The sequence below is a fragment of the Rhamphochromis sp. 'chilingali' genome (assembly GCF_963969265.1).
Source record: "Rhamphochromis sp. 'chilingali' genome assembly, chromosome: 8".
NCBI lineage: Eukaryota > Metazoa > Chordata > Actinopteri > Cichliformes > Cichlidae > Rhamphochromis > Rhamphochromis sp. 'chilingali'.
The window spans coordinates 5,856,313-5,871,566 of record NC_137935.1 but is presented as its reverse complement, the minus strand read 5'-3'; the positions used below and the strand labels follow the sequence as shown (position 1 = coordinate 5,871,566).

Below are 15,254 nucleotides of genomic sequence, written 5' to 3'. Positions count from 1 at the left end.
TTAAAAAATAAATATTTTTTTATGGATATATGAACATATAATCTACATATGCCACCATGAATGCAACATTTGACTCTGATCAGCGAAAATGCTTCTGTTCCACATGTGCTGCAGACAGTGCAATGAGTGCTGCAGTAATAAAGCCACTTTCACTGGCAGAAGATGCTGAACATAAATTACCGCAAGCATGTTTTTCTAAAACTCCTTAAATGTACAACTACAGTATGACTCTGTTCAGTTAATGTGCAGAAATCAGAAGGTTGCAGAAGAAGTTAGTGTTACGGAGATTAATTATTACTGTTTCATTAGCTGGTTCGGGTCTGACCTTTCAACCAAACAGTACTAAACTATAGCCAGACCCACTTTTTTTGGTTTGTTTGCCGTGTTAAACCTGACCTATTTAGATTTATAACTGATCAGGTAATTTTGTGTGAGGTAGCTCTGCTTCTAATAAATATTTCTAAAACTTTAAGAGCTTAGGAGATGCAAGAACGTAAAGGAGAGATGGTACAAGCAGATTATATACAGATAAATGTAAAGTAGGACAGTACAAGCTAAAGAGACTGATATAGAAGTGAGGATGATTAGTGAGAGATAGGTAGACCATTACTAGCAGGTGTCTTCGTGTTGGACTTTAGTAACCAGTGGTTCTGAGTAGAAGATCCTTTAATAAACACCAAAAATGTTGCCTTGCTAATGCACAACATGGAATTCAGATGGCACAGGATTTCAAATGAAGAGGTGAAACCTCATTCATCTTATTTATTTGGTTGTTAGTAACCAAACCCAAAAGTGGGTAAACTGAGGTAAGGTTGGTTTTGCTCTCCTCTGGATCCATGTGTGAGCTGTCTGCAGTTTGTATTTCATCACCAGCAGAGCTGAGGAAGGGCAGGGGAGTTTCAGGTTTCCTGTCTGTGTGCTCATGCTTTGACTTGGCTGAACACTCAGAGATGAGAACAGAGCCCACCCAGTAACACTACAATCATTTTGCAAACTCACATGGGTTGAAGCACAGGACAAATGATTGAAAAAACCAAAACCAAACAAAGAGATAACATTTTTAGTATCAAAGAAAGAACACCCACTCTGGAAAAAATAGTAGCTGCAAAACTTTAGGGGAACTTTAGGGTGTCAAGTACCGTAATTGTCGGGCTATAAGCCGCTACTTTTTGCACAAGCTTTGAACCCTGCGGCTTTTAGTCAGGTGCGGCTTTTCTATGGATTTTCCATGATTTTTGTGATATCGTAAGACGATTTGTTTTGTTTGTTCCGCTGTTGTACGGCACTACGTTGCCTGGCGGAAGGATCGGGGTTCAAGAGTGGTATGTTAGTCACATGTCCGTCCGCCAGGCAACGTAGTGCCGTACGAAGTAGCGCGAAAAACAAACTTCAAAGTAGCGCTACGCATTCAGCGGGAGGCGTGGATGACGAGCGGCGATAAACTTGCGAAAAGCAAGTTATGCCCAACTCCACCGGTGGATTCTGACAGCGTGGAAAAGTGCGAAAACATCCACGATCACCAACGGATTTTGAAGGGCTGGACTGCTGCATGATGGAGAGGAGGACACCGCCACGGCCCTTCTGAGGGTGTTCGACTCTGACACTGACAACGAGGATTTCTTTGGTTTTGAAAGTGACAACGAAGGAGAGAAGCGGAGAGTGGATGACGAAGCCATCCTGAGCCTGTTCGTTTCCGACATTGGAGAAGAGGACTTTGGTGGTTTTAGAGCGCAGGAAGAAGAGAAAGATGGTGAATGACTGACTTTTCTTCTTGTTAAAGCCGTGTCACTGCACCTGAGCCTAAAAGGTAGTCCGAATCTATTTTCCTGGTGTGCTGTAGGTTACTGTTATGTACTACATGTGCAAATATGTACCCATAACTTGTTTTTCAAAATATTAATAAAAGGGGTGTGTCTCCAAACAGCCATCTCTTTCCTGACAATTCCCTTTGTGCATATTCTTTTACATATGATAAGTCAACATTGAAACACCTGCGGCTTTTAGTCAGGTGCGGCTAATGTATGTACAAAACAGGATTTTCCCCTGATTTTAGCTTGTGCGGCTAATATTCAGGTGCGCTTTGTAGTCCGGGAAATACGGTAATCGTTTCTCACTGTTTAACAAAAACAGCAAAGGATTAATTGTAAATCAGGCTCTTAGAAATTTCTGGTAATTAAAATTAACGAATGTATGATGTGACAGATTTACATAAAAATTCAGTAAAGCATCTTAAAGTATTGTGACATTGTGGTGGATACAGCACAACACAGAACGCTGTTAAAATGTTGAATGCTGCGTTTCCATAACCGTGTGTGTGGAAGGAGGACGGCAGCAAAGCTGATGTTTCATCATAACTCATGAGAAACTGCGTTCATGGAGACGATATGCAGATGCATCCTAGAATAATATATCACTCAGAGATTACTAAACACTAAAATAACAGTATGCTGTCAGCTTGTATTCTATACAGCGCTGTACTGTATTTTCTTATAGTAAGAAACCATTCTTCGTTGTTAGAGTAAGCACACTTTTATTAATTAACTTGACAGGGAATTTTCTCACTCCTGATCTCAGCTTCACCTCATTCACAGTGTATGTTTTTTGACTACATCAGTGTTAACACATAGTCAAATTTGCTGTCTTTACAGTGAAGAATTAAATTACAGAGTAGTCTGCAAATGGATCAGAGCTGCATTTATTCCACATTTATGTAGTATCGAGTTATAGTAATTACCATTATGCCAAAGCCAACATATAAATCATAATTCTTTTCTGAATTATTTCTGACTTGAGACTTACTAACACAGAGTGCCTGAAAAAGTCAGTCGTTTGTTATAATTAGACCAATTTATCTGTCTTTTTAAATGTCACTGCTCAGAGTTGTGAGTATTTCCACCCCTGCTGTTTGACCTAAGTGTGTCCAGCTTGTGCATCCAGCACAGTTGAGAGGAGAAGTCTAATGTAATTGTCCAAAGTAAGTGAAAACACGTGTGGATGAAACATGGGTGTTAAAATCATTAGTTTGAGATTCTATAACCTCACCTGAAATCTTAAAGGAAAGTTTGAGTCAAAACCAGAATCCATCTGGTGCGATTAGTATTCCTATCGCTTTCTTGATGTGATTTTTATTGCACCTGTTTAGAGAACGGAAACTTCTTTGCTGTTTTTGCTGTGCAGACTCTTGAAACCTCAGCAAACTTGCAGTGTGTTTCTCCTCAACGACCGCACTTAATCAAACTGAGCAGGGACCTGATCAGCCATATAAACTGCAAACACCTGTGGGGGTCTGCAGGGCACTTTACTAATTACATTTATTTATAGTTAGGTGTCGCAAACGCCTCCTTTCCACTGCTGTTTTGTGTTACAGGGATTTCGTAGGAATTAGAACTATTAAAAGGCACTTCATTTGAGTCAGCGTGACTGCATGGAATAAATCTTCCGTCCAGATAGCTCTCATCTTTATGCCTCATAGTCAGAGCAGGCATTGTAATGTTTTATATGCATGTCCGTGTTTGTACTTCGGCGTCTCCACTTGTGGATGAAAGACAAAGTAAAGTGCAGTTACAAGGTGCCGTGCCCTTGTGAGAAAGTGCGCCCCTAACAGTAATCCTATTTTAATCTGTCTCTGGAGGATATCTGTCCTGGATTACCAAATATGAAGAATGCTGCTAGGGAGGGAGCACAGACACACTGAATGAGGTAATTTAAAGAGAGAGATGATAGAACAGTTGCTATGGATTCGCAGTCTCATAAAATCGATATTAAAGACTGAAAAAATAGGATTATATAATCTGGTGAGTGTATTGCTCCTAAATGTAGAACTCTTGGCTTAAATCATCGGCAATTTTATTTATTTTGGTGATACAATCAGTTTATAATTACTGACAGTTATTCCTAAGAGTCATTGTTTTATTGAGTTGGTTTGACATGTCACATGAAACCAAAAATACCTTTATTCCTACTGGAGGCAGCTGGGACGAGCTTTGAGATGATTGATGGTAGTCCAATAACAAACATGCGAATATAAATTTATTTGTTTTCTAAAAGCTTCCAAAAACTCTCTGAACAGTTTAGATTAGCACTTTTATATTTTAGAACTAGGAAACATTACTGTGTAAAAATGTACAAAACCAAAGGGAACAAAGAGGTTCTCTTCACAGAATAACTGTGTTGCATTCAGCTTTTATTAAATAGGCACAGTGCAGATAGTACGGAGAGACCAAAAAGAAAGCTGGGGAATGACATTTGGTTTGTATCCAGTTAAGAAAGAAGCCAGGGACTCCCTGCTGATGCTATTCATACCCATGTGGTATGTTTCCTAACCTCTAAGCCAACTGATGTCCCTGAGCAAGTTCTCACACTCTGAGACATGACTCAGAAAGATGCGTTTAATTATATTTGTTTATATATGTTTTTGGAAGCATGTTCAGTGTTACTGTACAAAAATGACATTAATGTCCTAACAGGAAAGAATAAGGAAACAAGTATGAGAATATGCTGTGATCTGCAGCTCTTTAATATGACGTATCTTCATTAAGTAGCTATTAAAGATAATTTATATGACAGTATTATTTTTTATATATATAAATCTGTTTTTGCTGCCCAAAATGTTGAAAAATATATTTAAAAAGACAAATTGTGATTTAAGAATTTTGCTGGATCTTAATTCTTTTGAGGGCTAATATTTTCTGCTATTTAACACAAATCTCTTGTCTCTACACAAAGCAATAAAGAATCAAGTGTGAGGTAGTGCTACTCTTTAGTTGACCTACAGCATGTAGATACTACTGAAAAGCAAAGGCCCGTGTTTCGCAGAGGAGCAATGGCTTGCTCTTGCTTTTTCTCTCTCATTTCATTGTCAAAGAAGCTGCAGGCTGCATGGAAAAGGTTGAAGGTTCAGGTCAACGTGTCAGTGAACGTATCCCTGCTCTGAATGAACACAAATCGATTAAGGTGTGCTTTGACCTTTTGGTTGATTCCCTTTCTCCTTTACTTTGTGATTTTTCACAAACCCAAAACATTAACTTGAAAATGTCAGACCTTATTAAGTCAATTCAACACACCTGGAGCTGAGGTTGTTTTCGATTCACATGCAAATATAACATTTCTGTGACAACAGACCGCCACTGTGGAGGCTTTGGGTGAAGTACATTTTGGTTTCGTGCCTCGCTTTCTTTCAATAAATTGCACAGAGCCGAACGTGTTCGTGTATGCTCACCTAGATGTTAAAATCCAGTTGCACTCTTGACTAATGATGGTGCTTATCAAATATTTATTAAAGAGCCAGAAATTATTAGTGGATGCTGTTTCTCAGAGTTGCTCTGCAGATTTGATCTGTTAAAAGGAAACAGTGCCTCTCAAGAAACAATCATTTATCATCATTATTGGCACATTTAGCCAGATGTTAAGTGTTAGAGGCAGCCATTCGGCTTACAGAAGGTTAGATCAACATGCCGATGTTTTTAAATAAATTACATGTCAAATATAAAAACACGGGGGGAGGAGCCAAGGCAAAGATATTAAAACTAGGAATAACTATGTGTAGAACTCTAACAGTTTATGAATGATTATTTCCATTAATCAGTGAAGAAAATAAAGATGAAAGAGACGACATCTTCTTTTCATATCCACGGTTTACACTGTATCCCTTGAAGCAGGTGCAGCTCAGTGTAAGCAGGGGAAAATTTATAAATAATAAAATATCTGGATCTGCGCTGGCCCGCTTTGTGTTTGTTTACGTGAGCTTATTTGCACATGTTAATCAGCGCATTTGTGTGACTGTCATGGCAGCCATGTGGTGCTATGCATCCACAGGGCTGCCCATCGTTTGAATCTGTTTAGCTTGAATAACAAAACCGACGTGCAGCGTATTCCACGGCTCTCCCCTCTCCTCGTGCCAAGAGGGTGACGAGGACCAGATTCCTCGGGCCCAACGCTGAAATTAGATCAGACCAATCTGGGGAGAGTGTTTAGAGGCTCGTGCAATCGGACAAACAGAGAATGGGGAGAGATAACACTGGCACGGACTCATCAGATTATAGAAATAATTAGTTGTCATGGATAACAGTCATCATTTGATGTGATTGGGTGGATTTATGCAGCTTTGGGAGCCTTGGATGGTCGCTTAGGAAGGAGCTGAGGAGGAAAGATGAAAGACAAAGAATTCTGCTTTGGCGTAGCGATGCGGCACCAGCTCGCATCTGTTCTGTCAGACTGTGATTACTGACAAACACTTTCCTTCCACTTCACAGTTTACACAAGTGATGCACTGATTGTGAAATCCTGGGCACATAACGATGTCTGAAGTAACGATTTGGCCTGCAAGAAAAATATACAATCAAAAGGCACGCATGAGGGCAAAGGTTTAAAAAGGCTAAATGCATACTGTAGCTTTTTGTAATGTTCTTCTTTTACAGCTTTGTATTAAAACAACATGAGCTGCAGTAGCTGTCTCTGACTTTTCTTTCCTGTTTCCTGTTTCCTGCTGCAGAGGAAGGCGAGTACTTCCTGAAGGTTTTGATTCCCAGCTATGCGGCGGGTTCAATCATCGGGAAGGGAGGTCAGACCATCGTCCAGCTCCAGAAAGAAACTGGCGCCACCATCAAACTGTCCAAATCCAAAGACTTCTACCCTGGTAAGACACCACGACCTCTGCTATATACGGATGAATGATGGAGGAAAATAAAGGAAAATGTCATCAATAAGAATTTACATGATGGGAAAACTTCAAAGTAAATCATCTGAAATAATGACACAAAATATACCACTGTTTGCAGGATTGTCTGAAATGAACTTTTGAGGGGACTTACCTTAAGTTTATTTTTAAACCGGCAGACAAGCATTCGTTTACAGCTTACATTTTATTTTTCTGTTTAAAGTATCGTATTTATTTTCAGTGCAGTTCACTGAGATATAACTCAGAGAAAAAAAAACCTTTGTTAATATGCTGGTCAATGAATAAATATGTATATATATATATATATATATATATTAGGGGTGCAACGATTCTCGTATCGATATTGAACCGTTCGATACAGTGCTTTCGGTTCGGTACGCATATGTATCGAACAATACAAAATTTTAAATTTATTTTATTAACTTTTCTTCTGACGATGCTGTCTGTGTTGAGAGCTCAGTGGATCTGCGTTCGACTACTCCGCCTAGGCTGCACTGTCGAGCGCAGATCCACTGAGCGCAGCGCAAGCTAGCAAGACAGAAGCTAAGCTCGTTGCAACATGGCAAATTGAACCTCCCCCACCCTCATTCAGATCTGGCCTTTGGAACTATTTTGGTTTTCATGTGAATTATGACCCTGAAGGTAAGCGCGTCATGGACAAAAGTAAAACAGTATGTCGGATGTGCCACGCAATGCTCAATTACATGGGTGGGAACTACTGCGTTAGCGCAGTTTGCTCGTTAACGTGTTGACGCCGTCCAGCCCCATGCACGGGGCGGTCCGCGGTAGCTCGTTAACGGAGATTTGCCGTGTTGTGGCGTTAACGTCATTTCAGATTAACGCTGACAGCACTAGTGGGAACACAACGAATATGACTGCACATTTACGCCGACATCATCCTAGTGCAAAGACAAGTGGAAGCAGACAAAAACAACAAGCACGCATGCTACAAACTTTAGCCGAGTCATTTAGACAGCCGTTAGCACAGGATTCTCCTTATGGGGACCTGATATGTTTAATATGCTGCTGAGAATATAGCCCAGAAGAAGCGTATAGTATAGCTTTTATTTTGGAAAGAGTCATTTCTCTGTAATAAACTCTCTTTTCCAAAGATGAGTGATTCCTCGATCAGATAGATTTATTTATTTGTTATTATTTTGTTGTTTCAGGAACATTAAATTTAAAAACTGTACGTTTGACACCAAAGTATTGAACCGAACCGAACCGTGAATTTTGTGTATCGTTGCAACCCTACTATATATATATATATATATATATATATATATATATATATATATATATATATTTTTTTTTAAAGGTAGATAGATAAAGATAAAGATACATATATATAGATATAAAAAGAAAAAGAAAAAGAAAAGATCATGGTTAAAATGTATTCAAATGTTTATGTTTAGTATGTTTCGTAGCTATTTTTTCTTGAATTCTACTGGTTGGTTAAGCATTACAAGTGTGTGCTGTTATGCTTGAGAAGCGATTGATTAATGATACAGAAATGGAGGCATGTAAACCAGAAAATGAAACATGGATGAATGGATGGATCTATTTACTCATCCATTTAGAAATGAAGTGTGTCTGACAGAATAGCTGGATAGTGTAGTGGTAAGGCTACACACCTTTGGAGGGGGAGTTGCAGGTTTGATTCCCTCCCGTTATCCAGTAAGGGCTGTTCTAAAACCAAGCCCTGGAATGGCGTGGCTACGCCTGCAGCGCAGACACACGCGTTTCACTATACTGTGTATGTGACAAAAGAAATTTGTATCTATTTAGATGCATCAGTAGAAAGTGTTGTGAACCATTAAGAAACCATTTTATTATCTTTAATGTTTTCATCATGTTTAAACACATACACGATATTTAAAGCTGAGTCTTTTTGCTTTGTGACATCTGAGCCATTGAAACTGACAGTCTCAATGTTGTGAAATAGATAATTCATAAAAAATGTCATTCTCCCTCATGTGTTAACAGATCTTGTCTGTGTTTTTAAGTCCTCAGGGACAGTGGGGCCTTGACTGGGTTTACTTTGCATCCCCCATCAACAACACACATACATGCACACGCACAAACGCACGCAAACGCGCACACAACCCACCAGAGATCAGGATTACAGGATCAGGGGTGAAATTGTATTTGTCTAAACTCTTAATGCTGCCCTGACATGACATGTGGCCCGAGCAGTGAGGAGGAGGGGGAGGACGCTGCGATCTGTGTGCGCATGTGTGCGTGTCTATATGTTTGTGTGTCTGCCCGCTGTGAGGTGTTGTTGTTGTTTTGAGCTGGTGAAATCACAAAGTGGATTGCAGCATTCATGTTCTCCATACTAAATACTTGAACTGGGACACAAAATTATTGTATTACACAGAAGTAATAAGAAGAATGTACGAGATGATTAAGAGTTATGCTACTAGAACTTTGGCTGCGTTTTCGGGGAAAATGTTGGCTCAGTTAAACACAGAAAAATCCAGGGCGTCCCATCTAATGCTCTAAATTACTCAGCCAAGGCCACAAACGTTCTATAACCCCAAACAAGTCGTCAGAGCAGCCAAAATCCAATCATAAAACATTACTTGTGCTTTAGTTGCAAGATTGCATTGGTGAAAAACATTAAATGACATTAAGTGACAGTTAGAGGTTTACAAGTTGCACATTTTCAACATACATTTAGCTGATGATGATGAATATTCAGTGAAATATAACATGCATGTGTCTTTCTGTGGTTTCACTCCTTTGCTGCCTCCGCTTTGCATAACCTCAGAGCACGTGGAAAAACAGTGCTGGGTCAAAATTTAAGTGCTTTCATATGTGTCCGTTTGAGTTTTGAGTACCCAGTGGCAGGTTCGCAGGTATAAGAACGGATGAAATATATTTTTATGACCCAGATTTATTACGACAATGTATATTTATCTGCCTAAAATAATATTAACAGTCTGGGATCCTGGAAGAAGTAAAATTACAACTAATGATAAAATGTCCGTACAGTCAAGCAAGGCATTAGCAGTGACACTAAACACTCCCAGCAACCTCCCAGTGTTGTGGTTGCACCCGTGGAGTTTCTGATGTAATCTCTAACCGAAAGCCAATCACAGCATGAAGTTTCTCTTCAGACTTGTCGGGCGCACAATATGTTGCATTTGAGTGCTTTTCAGAGCTCCACTGTAATATTCCTGTTGGTTTCAATGGGAAGTGGTATTTAAACTGTCTGCTGCAAAGAAAATAACCATTTAAGAAAGAATATGAAGTAAACATTTGTACAAAGAAGGCACCAGATGCACAACTTTCTTTACTTTTTTTAGTGGTGTGTGTTCTGCGCGGCGGTTTTGACCAGGACTCTCTTTAATTTAGAGAAAAGAACGTTTTCAAATAAATAAAGCTTAAAATAAAAATATAAATTCCCAAACAAAAATTTCATGTTCTAAGCTTTCATTGGTTTTTCATTCTTGAAAACGCTGATTAACAACAGAAGAAAACAAATAAAAGCTTAAATGAAGCTGTGGAGCCTTGTTTTTTACTTTGAAATAAATGAAAAGGTTTTTGACTGTGGCTTTCAGTGTGATGCATTATGGAAATAAGAGTCATCTACGCCGTGAATAGTTGTCCTTGTAAAGCTTAATTTCACATCATCCTGTGCTCTGTCCAGCCCAGCTGCATTAACGCTCGTTTTTTTCCCCCCACGCTTTAAGCTCCACTGTGGTCTCCAAGTATTTATTTGGTTTGAAATTCAGCTCTCATTCTTGTTGTCTTGATGTGTGCGTTTAGGAGTGTTTGAATGTGTGTATCAGTTCAGTGTTTCAGGGGTCTGCAAACAAGCCACCGTTGTTTGACATCGGCACACGAGACTCCTGAAAGCTCTGCCAGCTCGAACAGATGCAAGGTGCAGGAGTCTCCGAGATTTATGCACACACGCAGATGCACACGCGTGAATTCACATGCACTAATACACAATGCATGCGCTTGGCATGCTGTAAAAAAAATGAGTAGATAAATCCTAAGAATATTTGCACCCTTGTACACAGGATGTGCATGAAAAATCGAGAAAAATATTTATAGCCATGCACACACTCGCAGATATACACACAGACATGCCTTCTAATCTCCTGGGAGAAAGCCAACAAGAACGGGATAGAAAGAGGGGAGGAAGGGAGACAAGTGAAAGACAGAAAAAGAAAGAAAGAGAGGGTTGTATGAGCTTTGGTCAGAAGGGGAGGAGAGGAGGACATGTGTGGATGTGTGCACGCGCACACACCCTTCCTCTGCTCTGAAGGGGGCATCTGTATGCAAATGAGACACGGTTCTTCCTGGGTGACAAATCAAAAGGCCCACCTGCTGCAAGGGCCCGTCTGTGTGTGTGTGTGTGTGTGTGTGTGTGTGTGTGTGTGTGTGTGTGTGTGTGTGTGTGTGTGTGTGTGTGTGTGTGTGTGTGTGTGTGTGTGTGTGTGTGTTGGGAATAACGCAGCCTGTCTAATGAACAGAGTTGAGAGTTACTGCTGTGTCTTGGCCAAAGCATCTCATTCCTCTCTTCTCACTCTTCAGAAGACATTAGCAGCTCTCCTCCCCCCCACATATGCACACTCATATAGTACGTCCCGCATGGAAAACCTGTTAGGGGTCACTGGGGAACTTCATCTCATTGTCCTGGAAAAACAATGAAAGAGCCACACAGACAAGTTTAAACTTTCTTGTGCCACCCAAATTTTAACATTTGTAATATTTTCAAAATAAAAGCTATTCCTGGGTGTATCCATGTGCACTGACAGTAAAAGAAAATAATAACAGCACAGTTAAAGTAATGTTAAGAATTCTGCCCGGGTCTCTATAGGAATAAAAGCTGCAGAACAAGATTTGATCCAGAAACGAGAAAACTGCAGACACAAACAAATGTGAGTTTCTTTCCCAAATGAAATCATCAATTTGAACTAAAATAAATTACCTCAGGCTCTTTTTTTTTATCGCAAAGCCATAACAGTGTTTGGCAGCCTGTGCACTACAGAGAGCACTGGGAGACATCTCAAGCAGGGCCGTGCAGATTAGAACTGCTGAAAGATGCAGTTAAGATAAAAACTTTAAAACTAAATTAGATTTTCACAGTAAATGGGTACATTTTTTTTTAAATAAACGCCGTATTTGCCCCTTGGGGTAAATTCAGAATTTGTGGCACCAAAGCTAATGTGACAAGAGAAGATGCAGCACTGAGACTCAAAAGAAAAAAACAGCACTGGGCTAAAAATAGAAAACCTCACGATGAGCAGTGACAATAAAAATCAACCTAACAGGAAGTAAACAAGTAGTTGTTAGACTTTGCACAGATTGCCTCTTCACTCCATAGTGTGCCTTTTTATGAAGCAAGCAGAAAACTGAGTGACTCCAATATTATTTAATTATATTAAAGGTGGGTCAAATTAGGGGAAGCACTGAAGCACATGTAGCTTCCTTCAAGTATATTTTCTTAAGAACATTCAGATTAGAAAACTGTTCTCAAACACATGACCTTATCTTACTCTGCTCTCCTTTCCTCAGCCTACATTCCTACACCTTCTGTCCTCCAGCTCCTTCTCTCCCTCCATTCCCCCTTTTGATTCATGCATCCTTCGATCCAGCTTTATCTCACCCATCAGTCATTTCTCCCTTCCCCTCTATCTCGCTTTCTTTGCTTCCTCTCCCTCCTTCCTCTTCCCTTCCTTCCCTCCGTCCCTCCCTTCATCCCATCTGGAGAATAATGCAGCAGCAGCACTTAAGCCGACGACCAATTAGCGAGGAGTAGCAGTACCGGAGGACGAGACAGGCCACCATTCATCCTCGCACACACGCCCGCACACACACACACACACACACACAGCTCTATGCGACACACCATTCACTATGATGGCACAACAGATTTATTACATACCCATACAGTACAAGGCAGTGCCGCTTCCAAATATAGCTCCTCTCAGTCTTGCTCGCTCTTTTTATTTGTTACCCTCTCTCTCTTTCTATTTCCTGAGTTAACTGAAAACGGAAGGACACAACACTGTTTAATATTTAACTGTGCATCTGCACAAGTGCAATCGGCAAGAGAGCGATTTAAAACAGCTCTTTCCATTTACATATGTTTTAGTAAGACTTTGTCCTTCTACTAGACCTTTAAATCTATACGAGGACTCAAAATGACTTTCATGAAACTAGGATGAAATTTATTTCACAGAGATGATATGCAGCAGCTTTCAACATTTAGAAAAAAGTGGATTCATATGCTGTAGATTCTGTAGGAAAGAGACAAGACTTTTGATACCAGAGCTGGAGCAGTTGTAGAGCAGGAACTTTTTCCTGTGTTAGTTAACAGTTACTGGCAGATAGGAATGGGAATCTTGGTCCCTGTCTTCTACACCAGTGGTTATGTTGGCAGACTGTACGATGGGTTACCGAGCCCATTAATAATCGTTTAGTTACATATCAGCGTTGTGGATGCACGAGGAACTTTCATTGCTACTGCTAAGTGCTGTCAGTCCTTAGATAAAACTTGTTCATCAGCAGCATCCGCTGGTTGGTGGATCGGTTTGTCCAGAGAACAAACAAAGCTGCGGCCGCTTTACATAAAATATTCATTCACAACACCTGTTTTATAATTAGAATCGACCCGCTTCGTTCCTTCTTCTCTGCTCTGCACTGAGCTATTGACTGGTCAGACGCAGAGACAAAGCTATGAAGACAAACTTAAAGGTTGAAATGAGTTAGTATTGATGCATCCAAAGCATCCCTGTGTCCTTTTGCGGTGTTAGTGCTGTAGTTCAGTTTTACAGCCTTCAGTCTGAGCATCTCGCAGTGTTACAACAGGATGAAGTCACGATGTGAACATTAACCAGAGGTTTTTTTAATGATTTTTGGAGCATCATATTCTGCAACGTTTGTGTGTCTTGCAGAACTGGCCTGAGCTGGAAGGGTAAAAAATGAGAACATGATCTGGAACAGTTAACCAATAAATAACCTTTTTCAAGCGAGCCAAACCGTTCGTCAAGGCTTGTTTTAAAAGATTCAGTAATATTGATAATATATTTTTTGCATGCACATGAAACTAACTTTAAACAAATTTGATTTGATTTTTCTACAGAGGACTGAGCCTTATTAATGCAGTTCTTTCCGAGCTAAAGGGAACTGGAACCACATTTGTTTTACGATTCGACTGCCAAAGTCGCTGACCTCAGTGTATGACAAACCACCAAAGCATCCAGTAAACGTGTCCGTTCTGAGCTCATTTGTCTTTTCAGATTTCACGTCTTACTAGAAACATGAACCTATTTAATCAGAACAGATACAGAAACGCTTCAAATGTTTTGATTTATACCAGAGAAATGCGACTTCGAGAGTGTAAACACACTTCCACTTCGAGAGGGAAGTGGACCTTTTTTCTGTTTGTGTGTGTTTGTTGACTGCGTAAGTACTTTGACGACACTGCTGTTGTGGGCCTGATCTCCGACAACATCGAGACGGCCTACCTGGAGGAGATTAGGAACCTGGAGACCTGGTGCCAGGAGAATAACCTCCTCCTAAACGTCAGCAAGACTAAGGAGCTGATCGTGGACTTCACTACAAAGCAGGCGAGGAATTACAAACCCCTCATCATCAGTGGCACGCCAGTGGAGAGAGTGGACAGTTTCCGATACCTGGGTGTCCACATCACTCAGGACCTGTCATGGTCCTGTCACATCAACACCCTGGTTAAGAAATCCCGTCAGCGTCTCTTCTTCCTCAGAAGACTTAGAGACTTCCATCTGCCACTGAAGGTGCTCAAGAACTTCTACTCCTGCACCATCGAGAGCGTCCTGACGTCAAACATCTGCACCTGGTTTGGGAACAGCACCAAGCAGGACAGACGAGATCTGCAAAGGGTGGTGCGCTCGGCAGAACGCATCATTCAATCAGAGCTCCCTGACCTGCTGTCCATCTACACCAAGCGGTGCAAGTCCAAAGCCAGGAAGATTATGATGGACCTCTCCCATCCCAACAATGGACTCTTCTCACTGTTGAGGTCTGGGAAGCGCTTCCGCTCCCTTAAGGCCAAAACAAAACAAAGAGAATGAGGAGGAGCTTCTTCCCCCAGGCTATTCGGGGTCTGAACCAGGTGTAGGACTGGACTCTCCCAACACGTCACTATAAGACTGGACTCTCACACACGTCACCACACGCACCACCACACATTTCCTATAATCCTATAATTCCTATAATTTATAATCCTTATCTTTATAATCTCTTCTGCTATTTGCACATTCTTTACTGTAAATTCCTAAGTTAATTTGTAAATTTTTGTAGTAAATTGTAAATATTGTAAAACTTTTCTTCTGTCATTTAATGGTCGGGCATTGTACAGCTACAAGCATTTCACCCCCATGTCATACTGTGTATGGCTGTGTGTGTGTGACAAATAAAATTTGAATTTGAATTTGAATTTGAATTTGAATTTGCGTATCTGTTTGCGTGGTACCCCTCCCACAGCAGAACACATTCCTGCTGTGGTGACTTCATTACCACGTATAACCCACTTCAATGAGCCTGATCTAAACCGAATCTGATTGTTAATGAGACGCCC

General features: G+C 40.5%; 1 protein-coding gene across 2 annotated transcripts in view; it reads left to right on the top strand.

Moving 5' to 3' along the window:
* The window catches only part of nova2 (NOVA alternative splicing regulator 2), an 87,130-nt gene that overhangs the window by 15,541 nt on the left and 56,335 nt on the right, over positions 1–15,254 (top strand). For both annotated transcript variants that reach the window (XM_080888558.1, XM_080888557.1), the window contains one exon: positions 6,491–6,634. In XM_080888558.1, the coding sequence (XP_080744684.1) occupies positions 6,491–6,634 (144 nt within the window). The remainder of the gene's footprint in view (positions 1–6,490; positions 6,635–15,254) is intronic.